We start from the raw sequence: 12,822 nt of genomic DNA on the forward strand, positions 1-12,822 counted from the left end.
CAATGACAAATTTGGGGGCATTTAGGAAAACACACACACACACCACAAAATATTTCATTAAAAGCATCTTTGTGTTTTTAAAACCAGAGAAAGTTTGCTATTCAAACTTCCATAATGTTTTTGAACATTATCAGATATTTTAGAGAAAGGTAATAGTTGTTTTTTTAATTTTTAAATGGCTGATCCATTTCTCTAATGAATGATCAGGAAAGCAAAGGTGAGAGGTGACTTCACAGGCAGATATATCTACGTGTGCACATCTGTGTGCATAGTTTCTGATTACATCACACTCAGGTAACAAGGAGCCTGGCCAAAGTAGGACTCTCGGGGGCAGAGCAGCCAGACAGTGGGGAGGGATGTGGGATGCTGAGCTCTCAACACCTTACGGGGAGACAATGAGAATCAGGTGCGACCAAGGCAATCCTTAATGTCCTGTGCTCTCTGCAACGAGAGAGTTAGAGTAAAATGCAGCGGCCCTGAGAGTTGCTTCTAGAGAACTCCAGGGAGCAAGCCTGCAGGCCCTGATCTGCAGAAAGTGACAGCTCAGAGCTGGGTCAGTGTACAGGACCCTAGTGCAGTGTCCCTGGTGAAACACCCATTTCTTCCCCAAAGGTGATGTGGGCACAGAATTGCGCTGTTTGAACTGGAGGCACGAGGATGCCCTTTTGCCTCGGCTGGATTTCTCCAGGAGCCCAAGTCCTTAAGGTGAGGCATGTTTGCTTGATGCTGATGTCACTCGCCTCAGCCCTGCTTGTCATTTCTCTTGCTCCTCCTGCTGCTAGAAAAGTTCTCTCATTTCCCTTCCACCTTGGAGCTGGCCTGTGGGGGCCTTCTGGAGAAGGCGGAGCCTGAGCGTTGGGGTCAACACACAGCAGTGAGATGAAGACACCAGGAATAGGTAAGCACCCAAGTTCTGGTCCCAGCGACCTGTTAGGAGGAGTGTGTGACAGGCCCAATCCAGAGTCTCTCTAGGGAGGTGAGGAACCGGGGGGAAACATACAGCAGTCCTTCTGAGGAGGTGCCCAGCTGGTGCTGATAAAACATCTATCCCAGTTGAGTAGGACATCAGGTCCACTCCTCTGCCAGACTCTGAGGAGCCACATCAGCCGAGGAGCCAACTTCAGCCCAGGACCCTGGACAGGAGCTGGTGCTCGGAGATGTCTAGAGCAGCGGACGTTGCAGAAGTGCAAAGGGTGCCCACCTCACGTTTCTGGTGGGCATGGAGGCAGCGGGAGGGAAGGGTGCAGCATCATTCAGCCATTGCTGATGAGTCCCAGGTGAGGGTGGGAGGGGCCCCAAGATAGCGAGTTGACTTTGATGCAGAGGTTGTCCATGTCTAGTTCAGAGTTGCGACATAAGGGGATGGGGGCTTCTCGATTCTTCAGGGCTTGCCTCTGTCCATAGCCCTGTCTTCCCTTCTGCCTCCACCCTTGCAGGTTTGAATCTCCCCTGCTCCTCTCCTCTGTGTGTGAGTGTATTCAGAGTTGACTCCACAGGGGGTGAGTGGAGTCTTTGGCAGTGGTTACTTTGCGGCAGGCCCTGCATTTTTCATGAAACAGCACCAAGATCGAGATCGCTTCCTCTCTCCTCTCTTAATGCTGGAGGCTCAGAAGACAGGGATCTGGTCCCTCCGAACCACATCCAGGTCATCATCCAGGGTTAACAAAACCTGAAAGGAGAGGGATGGAGAAATGAAACGAATGCTCAGTCACAGCCGCAGTAAGTCGTTACTTTCTCTCCGAGTCTCATGAGGATTGAAACATGTGCCTTTACTCGTTTTTGTGTCTTTGCAGCTTTCTACAATGCCATGCCCTGAACAGGCACTTACTTTAATTACATAGCTCACTTATTAATTAATCCAGGCCTACCATGTGCTATTCTAAGTGCTGGAGATACAACTTGCGATGGCAGAGAAAAATCCCTACACTCCTGGAGCTTACATTCAAGAGAGGGCTACAGACATGAAGCAAATGCATGAGTAAAACATATGTAGTATGTTAGACAGAAATATGTGCTAAGTATAGTATGTTAGATGGTAATATGTACTAAGGATAAAAGTCAAACTATGACAAGAACATGGAAATGTGGAGTAAGGGAGATAAAAACATGTTGAAAGGGTGGCTGAGGATGTCATTACTTTGAAGGGACCATTTAGGTCAAGACCTAAAGGAAATGAAGTCTTATTGCATAAAATGTTACTATACATAAAGTGTGTCCTCCTCCTCTATTTTTAGGTCCCTCCACCACCACTCTCTCCACATGGAACCCTTCATTCCATTTCTGCCTCTCTCTAATGAAAGTGACTAAAAAATAAAAGCCTTAAGAAAGAGTATACAGAGTAAACTTCTAAAACTGGCCACCAGGGGGTAGCCCTGCTCCACTATTGAGGCTATAAGGCCAGCAGAGACTGCTTAGAGTGGGCAGTATTGGGAGTCCTGGAGACCTACTCCTATTTGTCATGAACCTGTGCAGGTACCATGGGCTTTTAATTATGAAAGTCAAAATTAATGTGAAAGAATGCCGGGAGTTATCTTCCGAGGATGTTCTAATATGCGTGGCTCCTGGGAAGGTGTTTGGGTTAAGAAATGAAGGGACTACATGAAAGGTTTGGAACTGACAGGTTAGAAGGCAGCAGAGGCCTGGATGCTATCCTGAGCTACTCCAGGAATTTGTGAATGACTTCTTTCTATTCACTGAGACTGAAAGGAGGAATGTGAGGATAGCATAAGAAGGAATAGCCTAATGCTATAGAAATTTCAGTGGATGCCAAAAGCAGTGCCTGGGGGATTCTGGGCATGTGAGTTCTGATAACCAAATGTTGTGAAGCTTAAGGAAAATCATTTTGCCACTCTGTGTCTTAAAATTTTGTCTTAAAAGTTCTGATAACCAAATGTTGTGAAGCTTAAGGAAAATCATTTTGCCACTCTGTGTCTTTTTACATTGTATCTTCTACCTAACCAGAAGATACAATGTAAAAATGAAACAATCTGTAAATTGAATTACAATGCAGAATTGGAAAGGGAAATTAGAAAGGAATAAATAAGAGGGTGTAAGAAAGAGGGGAGGAGAAAAAAGAGAGAGTACCAGATGTAAAGAGAGAAGAAATTAACAAAAAGGTGTCAACTCACCAAGAATGAGAAAAACAGGGCAGTGGCAGACAGGAAGTGCCAGATGTCATGCTCATCAAAGAAATCCAGCAGGACACATTCCCGGTTCTTCTCCCGAGACTCAGCTGGGGTTCCCTGGAAGAAGGTGAGGCTGGATGTGGATGAGCATTCCCACAGTTCAACTGTTCAGAGGGCTGAGCATCCAGAAAGCTACACAAATGCTACTAGATGCCCGACTCAAAAAGTTAGCTTCCAAGAAAACATATGTTCACACACACAAAAAAACTTGCACATAAATGTTCAGAACAGTATCACTCATAAGAACCCCAAAGTGGAAACAACCCAAATGTCCATCAACTGAAGAATGACTAGACAAAATGTAGTGTATCCATACAATGGAATATTACTCAGCAGTAAAAAGACATGAAGTACTGATACATGCTACAACATGGATGAATCTAGGAAACATTATGCTACATGAAGAAAGTCAGATTCAAAAGCCACAGAGTATATGATTTCACTTCTAAGAAGTGTCCAGAATGGGCAGATCTACAGAGTCAAAAGATAGTTTGGTGGCTTCCTAGGGCTAAGGAATTCAGGAGAAGTGGGGAGTTTCTTTATGGAGTGATAAAATGTTCCAAAATTGATTGTGGTGATTGTGGAGATGGAGAGTGGAGACTTACATGTTCTGTGCTTCAGAAATAGCACTAATTTCCTAGGCCTCAGCTTTCCAATCTATGATATGGACTTATACACCCCTGCACCTGGATATTGGTTTATGGATGGTGATTATGATGAGACAGGGGGAGAAGAAACACTAATCAATGTTTTTGCACATGTTAAACGTTCACTGGGAACAGGATTGTAACACAACACAGTAGGAAGGTCACATTTGCAGAGTCTGTAGGACTTACACATCTGTGAGTGCTACCCTGATAATGATGACAATGTGCCATTCGTTGAGCATTTGTGTGTGGATATTAAGGTTTTTATTTTTTAAATATATTTTATTGATTTTTTACAGAGAGGAAGAGAGAGGGAAAGAGAGTCAGAAACATCGATGAGAGAGAAACATCGATCAGCTGCCTCCTGCACACCCCCCACTGGGGACGTGCCCGCAACCAAGGTACATGCCCTTGACTGGAATCGAACCCGGGACCCTTGAGTCCGCAGGCCGACGCTCTATCCACTGAGCCAAACCGGTCTCGGCTATTAAGGTTTTTAAAGAAAGCTTTTGTTTGAGAGGCTATAAAAATGATAAACAGCAACTAGCACATAGAGAGAGGGAAGCAAGATGGTCAGAAGACAGATGGAGAGAGACCACACCTTGGAAAAAAACCAAACTTCTCTTACCTCCCAGCTGCTGAGATTCTGGAAGAAAAAATACAGGGCAGCGGCCCACACCACCGCGGTGGCCACGATGCAGAAGAGCGGGATGGGGAGGACCTTCTCGGAGCTGCGGAGCTGCGGGTGAGAAGCAGAGGCTGCGGAGCTGCCTGCACCGCCAGCCGGGGGCCCAGGTGCTGCGGCTTCCAGCCGCCTCGCTTACCTTCATGATGATGTAAAAGGCCAGGTAGAGCAGCAGGTTACCGATGAAGATGCCCAGCATGTAGGAGGCAAAGTCCCTGGGCCGGTAGATCAGGCCAAAGAGGGCGCTGAGCAAACGGGGAGGAATTATTTTGCAGCCATGAAGGTGGATTTGTGACATTTTGACTTTTTCACTTTCCCACTCCCATTTTTGCAAGGAGGGGAATTAAAAACAACAACAACCCTCTTTAACATATTATAAGTAACTTTTAACGGATTACATTTCCTTCAGCACATTCATTTTTAATGATCGTAGGGTTCCCATAAGTGGATGCACCATAAAGAATCATCTTTCCTCTCTGGTTGAAATGAAGGGTTTTCCCTTCGCCCTTCAGATTCTCACTATTATAAAGAACACCACAGTGAATGAACGAACACCTCCAGACATACTGTGCTTGCTTTTGCACTGAAGATTACTTCATTAGACTAGGTTAGTAGGAGTAGAATTATCTCAATAATGGGCTTGAAACACATGACCAACTTTGGATAGCTGTCTATGGTTTTAAAATTTATTACCCCATCTTACAGTCACCAGGTCTGTGGGGTCTGCCCTAAAAGGGTGGTCCCAAAAAGCCCCACTGCCAAGATCACCCATCTCAACTCATTCCCGTGTAAAGCGGGGGCCCTGCACAGGTATAAGCCTTATCCCGAGGTCATCCCTGGTGACAGCACCGTGGGGAGTTTCTTCCAGAAGCATATGGTGCCCCAATAAGATTCACATTATCCTGAAAATATTCTGGCTTCCCCTGAAGGTATGCCTCTTTCATTCCTTTTATGTCTTAAAGGGCAACAGTAGTAGAGAGTTATCTTTCTATCAAAGGTCACTGACCCAGAGGTGCACATCAGCGAAGAACTACTAGTAAAAGCAGCAAAACATATTTATTTTTGAGGGATTCATTAAATATCTCACTCGTTCTTATATTTTTTTAATCTTTACCTGAGGATATATTTCCATTGATTTTTAGAGAGAGTGGGAGAGAGAGGAAAAGACAGAGAGAAACATTGATGTGAGAGAAACACGTCGATTGGTTGCCTCCTGCATGTGCCCTGACCAGGTCCCGGGCCAGGGAGGAGCCTGCAACCGAGGTACATGCCCTTGACTGGAATCAAATCCAGGACTCTTTGGTCTGCAGGCCGACGTTCTATCCACTGAGCCAAACCAGCTAGGGCTGAGGATATGTTTTTATTGATTTAAGAGAGAGAGAGAGAAAAAATGAAAGAGAGAGAGAGAGAGGGAGGGGGGAGAGAGAGAGAGAGAGAGAGAGAGAGAGAGAGAGAGAGAGAGAGATCAATTGGTTGCCTCCTTCCTGCGAGCCCTGACAAGCCTTTTTGGTGTACAGGACAATACTCCAAACGACCTGAGCCATCCGGCCAGGCTCATTCACATTTTTTTTTGTTGAAAATAAGTTGCATAAAATAGATACAGCTAGCAAAAATATACGTCTGTTGTACTGTTCTATTTTGAGGCCATTTGCAGGAAAAAGGGCCAATAATGAGGGGAAAGGAGAGGAAGAATGATGTAGGTAGAGTAGGAAGAACGAGACTTCGGGGGGGGGGGGGAAATAATAAATAGGAAAGAGACTTTTACATGCGCGCGCGCACACACACACACACACACACACACACACACACACACACACACGACAAATGGCTGGGTAGCCTTTATGGAAAGTTCTACAAAAATATTTAAAACTATGTTGCATTTTTGCAACTACAGACATAATATCTATCTATCTATCTATCTATCTATCTATCTATCTATCTATCTATCTAATCTATCCACTAATTCGATGTTTGTCTTGTTGAGCAAATGAACTCAATGTGTTGAACTCAACGCTCTAAGAGGGGCCACTATTGGTGCACAAGAGCTGGTTAGTGCATTCTTTGCAGGAGAAAAAGACCTTTCTCTCAAGTCTCTAGGGCAAGCTCAATCCTATGGTCTCCTTAATTTCAGGTTTGTTTATAAAAATGACAACCAAGGAAAGCTAAACCAGTGTTAGAGACACTAATAAAGAGGAAAAAAGGTGTTTTCCTAAGATTACTTACAAGGACCAGTTAATCAGATTCCCCACGACGAGCAACACCATTCTGTCCTGGAAAGGAGGAAAGGAAACACTGAAAAGCCCTCAGCCTCAGCCCCTTCAATTTTTAGTGCCCACAGGTCCTGACAAGCTGTAGTGGGCTGAGGGAGTCCCACATTCCTTTTCGTAAAAATCCTCTGATTATAAACCATTAGTAGGTGCTAAGTGAACCACAGACTAGTGATGCTATTTGGGCAGGGCACACAGCGGTTCCCTGAGCACCTGCCAAGGTCGGGGCAGTGGCTCAGGGGAGGAGGGCGCTGTAGCTTTCCCAAGGTCACTGCCAGTGAGCCAAGACATAGCTATGCCCAGGGCCCTGATTCCTGTGCTCAGTGTAGAAATGTATAATATACTGAAAACTAGAATGGAGAATTTAAAAAAGTTGTATTTCAACCACGAAGCAATACTCACAGTTTTGAAAAAAATATCCTTGCTCATTGTAAAAAAACAATGTATAAAAATCAAACAAATGTATAATGGGGGCCGTGTAAGTTCCTAAGGAAAGTTACTGGAGTGGCCATAGGTCCCAGTTTGCTTGAGACAGTCTGGCTTATGCCTGCCGTCATGGTGATAATCTTACCTCCTCGGAGGGTTATTTGCAGGGACACCTCACAGCAGTGATCACTGTTCAGTAGTTCTGTACACACCCACATGTATATTTTTCCTTTCTATACTAGAAATCTTGTATAAAAGTGGGACCATCCCAGCTTGTTTTTTATGAACGAGAAGAATAAACAGCATGCCTTTTCCCCCTGACTGGACCTCAGCCACCTGGACCATCTGGCCCTCTGGATTCGGGAGGCTGAGTGACTGCCCTGAGCCTGCCCCTCCTGCTGTTCCCCCACTCTCTGGGAGAAAGCCAAGGGGTGCAGGAGCACACACATACCATGTACAGAGGCCGGCTGCACTGATGGATGAAATCCGTGTAGAGCACCATAGCAGCCCGCCGGAAAATCCCCAAATCTGCTGGTGACACAATCGCATGGTAAGAAGGCTTGGTCAGAGATAATACAAAATACTCCCACAGGGCCCGAGCTTTTGGGATCAGGACGATGTCGCCTTCACCTTATAAAAATGGTGCTTTGCAGCTGATAGGTGCATAATCAACGTTTGCTTTAAAAATGGCACCCTCACCTCACCACCCATGCTCTCCTGGGCGATACTGCAGAAGGGCAAGCAAGATGGACACGTGTAACCACAATCACAAGTAATCTGGGTGACTGGCCAACTCTTTTAGGGTCTCCTCCAGCTAAGTTTCCCTTTGTTTACAGTTTACTCCAGTGGTGTTTCTTTTATAGCAGAGAGGTTATGGGGCCCACCTTAAAACACCTGCTCTCTCCAGAGGATGGGAAATCTTAGCTTGTAAAAGTTCTAATCTGTATTTCTCAACGTGGTTATGGGTCAGTAAGCATTGAACCAAGGGATCCTGGGTCTTACCGGGCATGTTCAGAAAGCCCAAATCTGAACTGGAACAATAATCAAAGGAATGTAGTGAAGATGGGGAGAACAAGACAGGAAAGATTTTTTAAAAAATGCAATCCGTCAGAAAGAAGGAAACGGTGAGGGTGCGTGCTATAGCTGCTATGGGAACAGAGAGGGGATCCCAGATGGGCTGTCTTTCTCCGAGCTGTCCACACTGTAGACACCACATGCAAGCTGGGCAAGCATCAGTGAGGGTGGATCCAACTCTCTTGTGAATGCCACCCCTGGGGTCAATGTAGCCAGCCTTCACTAGACACACGGAGGGAAGAAGGGGCCCGGGGCATGTCCATGCGATAGCCCAGAAGCGGTGCGCAGGCTGGGTGGGAGTGACCCTCACCTCGGAGCCTCTCTCTGGCTCCCCCGCCCACCACCCTGCCCCACCTGGAGGGAGGTGCTCTGGGGGCTGGCAGGAAACCCGGAGGGAGGGTCGCTGGTCAAGGAAACAATCTAGAACCCTGCGAAGGGCTGCTGGACATTACCTGTGTCAGACACGTCTGAACCAGTGGGGAGCAGAGAAGACATGGGAGAGAGAGAGAGCTGTCAGAAGGTAGCCAAACAGGTGAACTGCTGGTTATTTCCTTTTTCTCTCTAAATGGATGACTCGAAAGTTATTTTCTGATTAGAAAAGTCATGTTGGCTCATCGTAAAGAAGAGAATTTTTCTGCCTGTCTCAAACACTCAGAAACGTACTATTTCTCCAGGAGGGAATCAGATTTCTCTGTCTGTGTCCTTTTGTGTCCCGATTACAGTGTACAACCCACCCTGTTCATGAGCCCTCCCTGGGGTTCTTTCCTGTTGGCGACCTGGGCAAGCAGGTCTGCGGCTCTCTGTCCCACGTGTGAAATGCTCTGCCTCATCCTGCTGCCTTTCCTGTGTCCATGTTTGTTTTCCCGGGTGGCCCCAGGGCCACAGAGAAAGAAGCCTGTGATTTGAGAAAGCAGAGGTAGCTTATGAAATGGGCACTGTCCACTCACTCACCTTCCTGCCTTTGAACTAAATCTAGATGCCATCGTCGTCACAGTGAAATGAGAGCTTTCCTTTGGACTCTGGTAACCCTATAACCACTGGGGGAAGACTCCTGGGTGAGCAAACGGAAGCTATTCCATTAAGCTACACACTGGCTGCCTCCGCCTGCCCCTTCAGACCTGCTTTCCACGCACGGCTCTGTCCCGCACACGCCTGCAGGCTGACTGCGGACATGGAGTGTGTGTGTGTGTGTGTGTGTGTGTGTGTGTGTGTGTGTGAGGGGTGTTCCTGCGTGGATTTGGACAGTGGAGACCCCGGCAGGAGATGGAGGAGCAGCGGAAGGAGAGCGACCTCAGGGTGTTGACCTCCCTGGCGCCTTCCCTGTGTCTGTCAACCGAAGGTCCCTGCTCTTTTCAGGGTGGCTTCCTCCCGCCACGCTCCCTTTGCCCGTTCGGTACCGCCTCCTGCCTCCCGCCTGTCCGTGGTGATGGGCAGAGCGTCCCAGCTGCAGCCCAGGGCCACCCCCCCACTCCTCTGTGCCCGCCCTGGTCAAAGGAAGTCCCTCTGTGATCAAACCCTCCTCCGTCTCTGTGTGACAGCTTTCTTCTGTTGAGACCCTGGCAGGTATATGCTACCTGGCCATAATGCAGCCACTTCCTTCTTTTCATAAAGATGAACGAATTCAGCATTGCAAAACTGTGTGGGGTTAAGGTGGTATAAATGTGGGATAAATCTATTCCAAACTCCTCTATGTAGTCATGGTCATCATTACACAGAAGCCGTCCCTGCTTATTCGTGGTTTTGCTTTCCACAGTTTCAGTTGCCTGCAGTCGACTGGGGCCTGAAAATAATGTATTTTAAAATTTGTATTTATTTATTTATTGATTTTTGAGAGATAGAGAGAGAGAGAGAGAGAGAAAGAGAGAGAGAGAGATATCAGTTTGTTGTTCCCCTTATTCATGTCCCCAGTGGTTGCTTCTTTACGGGCCCTGCCTGGGGATCGAACCTGAAACCTTGGCGTATCAGGACGATGTGGTCGGCAAACTCATTAGTCAACAGATCCAAATATCAACAGTACAACGATTGCAATTTCTTTTGAGAGCCAAATTTTTTAAACTTAAACTTTTTCTAACGCCACTTCTTCAAAATAGACTCGCCCAGGCCGTGGCTCACGAGTTGCAGTTTGCCGACCACGGCTCTAACCAACAAAGCTACCTGGCTGGGCTGGGGTCTGAAAACACTAAATCGAAAATTCCAGAAGTAAACAGGTCGTAAGTTTTAAATCGCGCACTATTCCGAGTAGCATGGTGAAGTCTCGCGAGGCCAGGGCTTTGCCTGGATGTGACTCAGCGCCTCCACAGCGTCTCCGCCCGCTGGTCGCTCAGGAGCGTCTTGGTTATGGGCTGGGCTGTCCTGGCATTTTGGTGCTTGTGTTCAAGTCGCCCTTGTTTTACTTCATAATGGCCCCAAAGCGCAAGAATATTGACGCTGCCATTCGGACATGCCAAAGAGAAGCCATAAAGCGCTTTCTTGACGTGAAAAGGTGAGCACAATAAAGGTATTTTGAGAGAGAGACCACATTTACATAACTTTGGTTACAGTAGTTGTTATAAATGTTCTATTTTCTTATTAGTTATTCTTGTTGATTTCTTATCATGCCTAATTGAGGAATTAAACTTTATCGTAGTTATGTATGCATAGGAAAAAAAACACCATAGTATTTATAAGGTTTGGTATTATCCACAGTTTCAAGCATCCACTGGGGGACTTGAAACATATTTTCGTGAATGAGGGGAGTGGGGGACTACTGTATCTGCACTCACTTTTATTTTTCCAATTCTGAGAGAACCCAGAAGCTGCAGCTTATTTTCCGTTTGCAAGTTGACTTTGTATGACTTAACTCACCTTTGAGTCTGGGGGATGGGAAGTGACCAGAGCACCAAACCAAATGCTCTGCACAGCCAGCTAAAGATGCTTCCCTGGGGAGCTGGAGGCACTGGCCATGTCAGCGCCAAGGGAAAATCTACCGGCCGTGCCAAAAGGGAAGCCTAAACTGCCAGGATAAGAAAATGTTCTATTGGGTCTTCTACTCATAAACAAGCCACTTGTTTATGTAGAATCACTCAGACCTGGGCAAGAGGGGTCTCGTATTTCAGAGGTCCTCATTCTTCACTGAGTGAGGAGGGCAAGGGGACTCCTCCTCCTCCAAGGCCACATTCTGAATTCCTGGACCCTAGGATTCCCCGCCCAGATGGCTTTGACCCTGATCTCCGAGTCTGCATAGCCCCGTTCCCGGTTTTATCTTCTGAGGGGCGGGTAGCACCATTGGAGCATGTACTTCCGTGGGCAAGGAGTGGCCATTTGGATGTAGAACAAGGGTGTCCATATGCATACCTGTGAGACCCCTTAAGATGTAGGGCAGAGACAGAGGTGGGAAGAAAAGAGGCAGGGGCTGGGGACCAGCTCTGCAGGAGAGCTATGTTCTGAGGAACCGCGAATTCTAAATTAGAACCTGGACCGTCTAGGTTATAACGAAGGCATATTCTATTTATCGGTTTATTGGTCATCTTTCTTGTCTTCCTTTTCTTCCACGAATTTAATAGTTTTTTTTTTTTTTTTAGTGTGCTTTATACCTTTAAAATTTATACATATGGTATATTTGCAATCTTTCCTTGGACTCTGCAAATATGAGGAGTGGGTCTCTCTCTCATATATATATATATATATATATATATATATATATATATATATATACAATTTTTTTCTTGACATAGACCAAAGAATATTTGTCTGACTTCATGGACCTTAAAATGGCAGGTGAAATTTAAATGCTCCAAGATGACTTGAACCTGCTCCCACGTGTGATGACTGACTAACAGCAGGCCGAGCTGATTTCTGTGGAACACTCAGTGTTCAATGTTCACATGGTCAGAGGGAGTCCAGGAGGTATCCTGCCACTAGCATTGGCAAGTTGGTCTCAAAAAGTTCCAGTCCCAGAATTTGAAAAGAATACATTTATAACCATTTATCATGGTTAAAGAACTGGCCCTTTTATTTATTTATTTTTATATATTTTATTGATTTTTTACAGAAAGGAAGGGAGAGGGATAGAGAGTTAGAAACATCATTGAGAAAGAAACATTGATCAGCTGCCTCCTGCACACCCCCTACTGGGGATGTACCCGCAACCAAGGTACATGCCCTTGACCAGAATCGAACCTAGGACCCTTGAGTTCGCAGGCCGACACTCTATCCACTGAGCCAAACCAGGTAGGGCAAGAAATGGCCCTTTTAAATGCCGCAAAACAAAACAAAAACATCCCCAGGTAGAATTAGTGGTGTGGTAAAAATGCTGTTCTGCAAATGCACTTTCCAAGTTTGGTGGATTGCAAAGCATTTGGGACCTGCAGCTGGAGGTGTGGCAAGCTTAGTTTCTCAGGTGACTAGACCTAGTGATAGTAGTTTACTGCAATCCAGTAAAGGAGAGGCGGTTTTGGAGAGAATATATGCTATTAAACACAATACAGAATTCAGAGCATGCATTCACAGTGGTTGCAACACATCTGTTTAGAATCAGTGAAAACTGTTTTCTCAGTGTG

General features: G+C 46.1%; 1 protein-coding gene across 5 annotated transcripts in view; it reads right to left on the reverse strand.

The window, feature by feature from the left end:
* Positions 1-1,240: 1,240 nt before the first annotated feature.
* Positions 1,241-12,822, reverse strand: part of SIDT1 (SID1 transmembrane family member 1) — a 94,463-nt gene continuing 82,881 nt past the window's right edge. For 3 of the 5 annotated variants that reach the window (XM_054713968.1, XM_054713967.1, XM_008146604.3), the window contains 7 exons: positions 8,737-8,751; positions 7,662-7,738; positions 6,741-6,787; positions 4,657-4,762; positions 4,461-4,571; positions 3,129-3,242; positions 1,241-1,669 (listed from right to left, as the gene is read on the reverse strand). In XM_054713968.1, the coding sequence (XP_054569943.1) occupies positions 1,607-1,669; positions 3,129-3,242; positions 4,461-4,571; positions 4,657-4,762; positions 6,741-6,787; positions 7,662-7,738; positions 8,737-8,751 (533 nt within the window). In that variant the 3' untranslated portion in view covers positions 1,241-1,606. Of the gene's footprint in view, positions 1,670-3,128; positions 3,243-4,460; positions 4,572-4,656; positions 4,763-6,740; positions 6,788-7,661; positions 7,742-8,736; positions 8,752-12,822 lie in introns of all 5 variants that reach the window. The other 2 variants (XM_054713966.1, XM_028153305.2) reach the window with 2 other exon arrangements.

The sequence above is a fragment of the Eptesicus fuscus genome, chromosome 3 (assembly GCF_027574615.1).
Source record: "Eptesicus fuscus isolate TK198812 chromosome 3, DD_ASM_mEF_20220401, whole genome shotgun sequence".
NCBI lineage: Eukaryota > Metazoa > Chordata > Mammalia > Chiroptera > Vespertilionidae > Eptesicus > Eptesicus fuscus.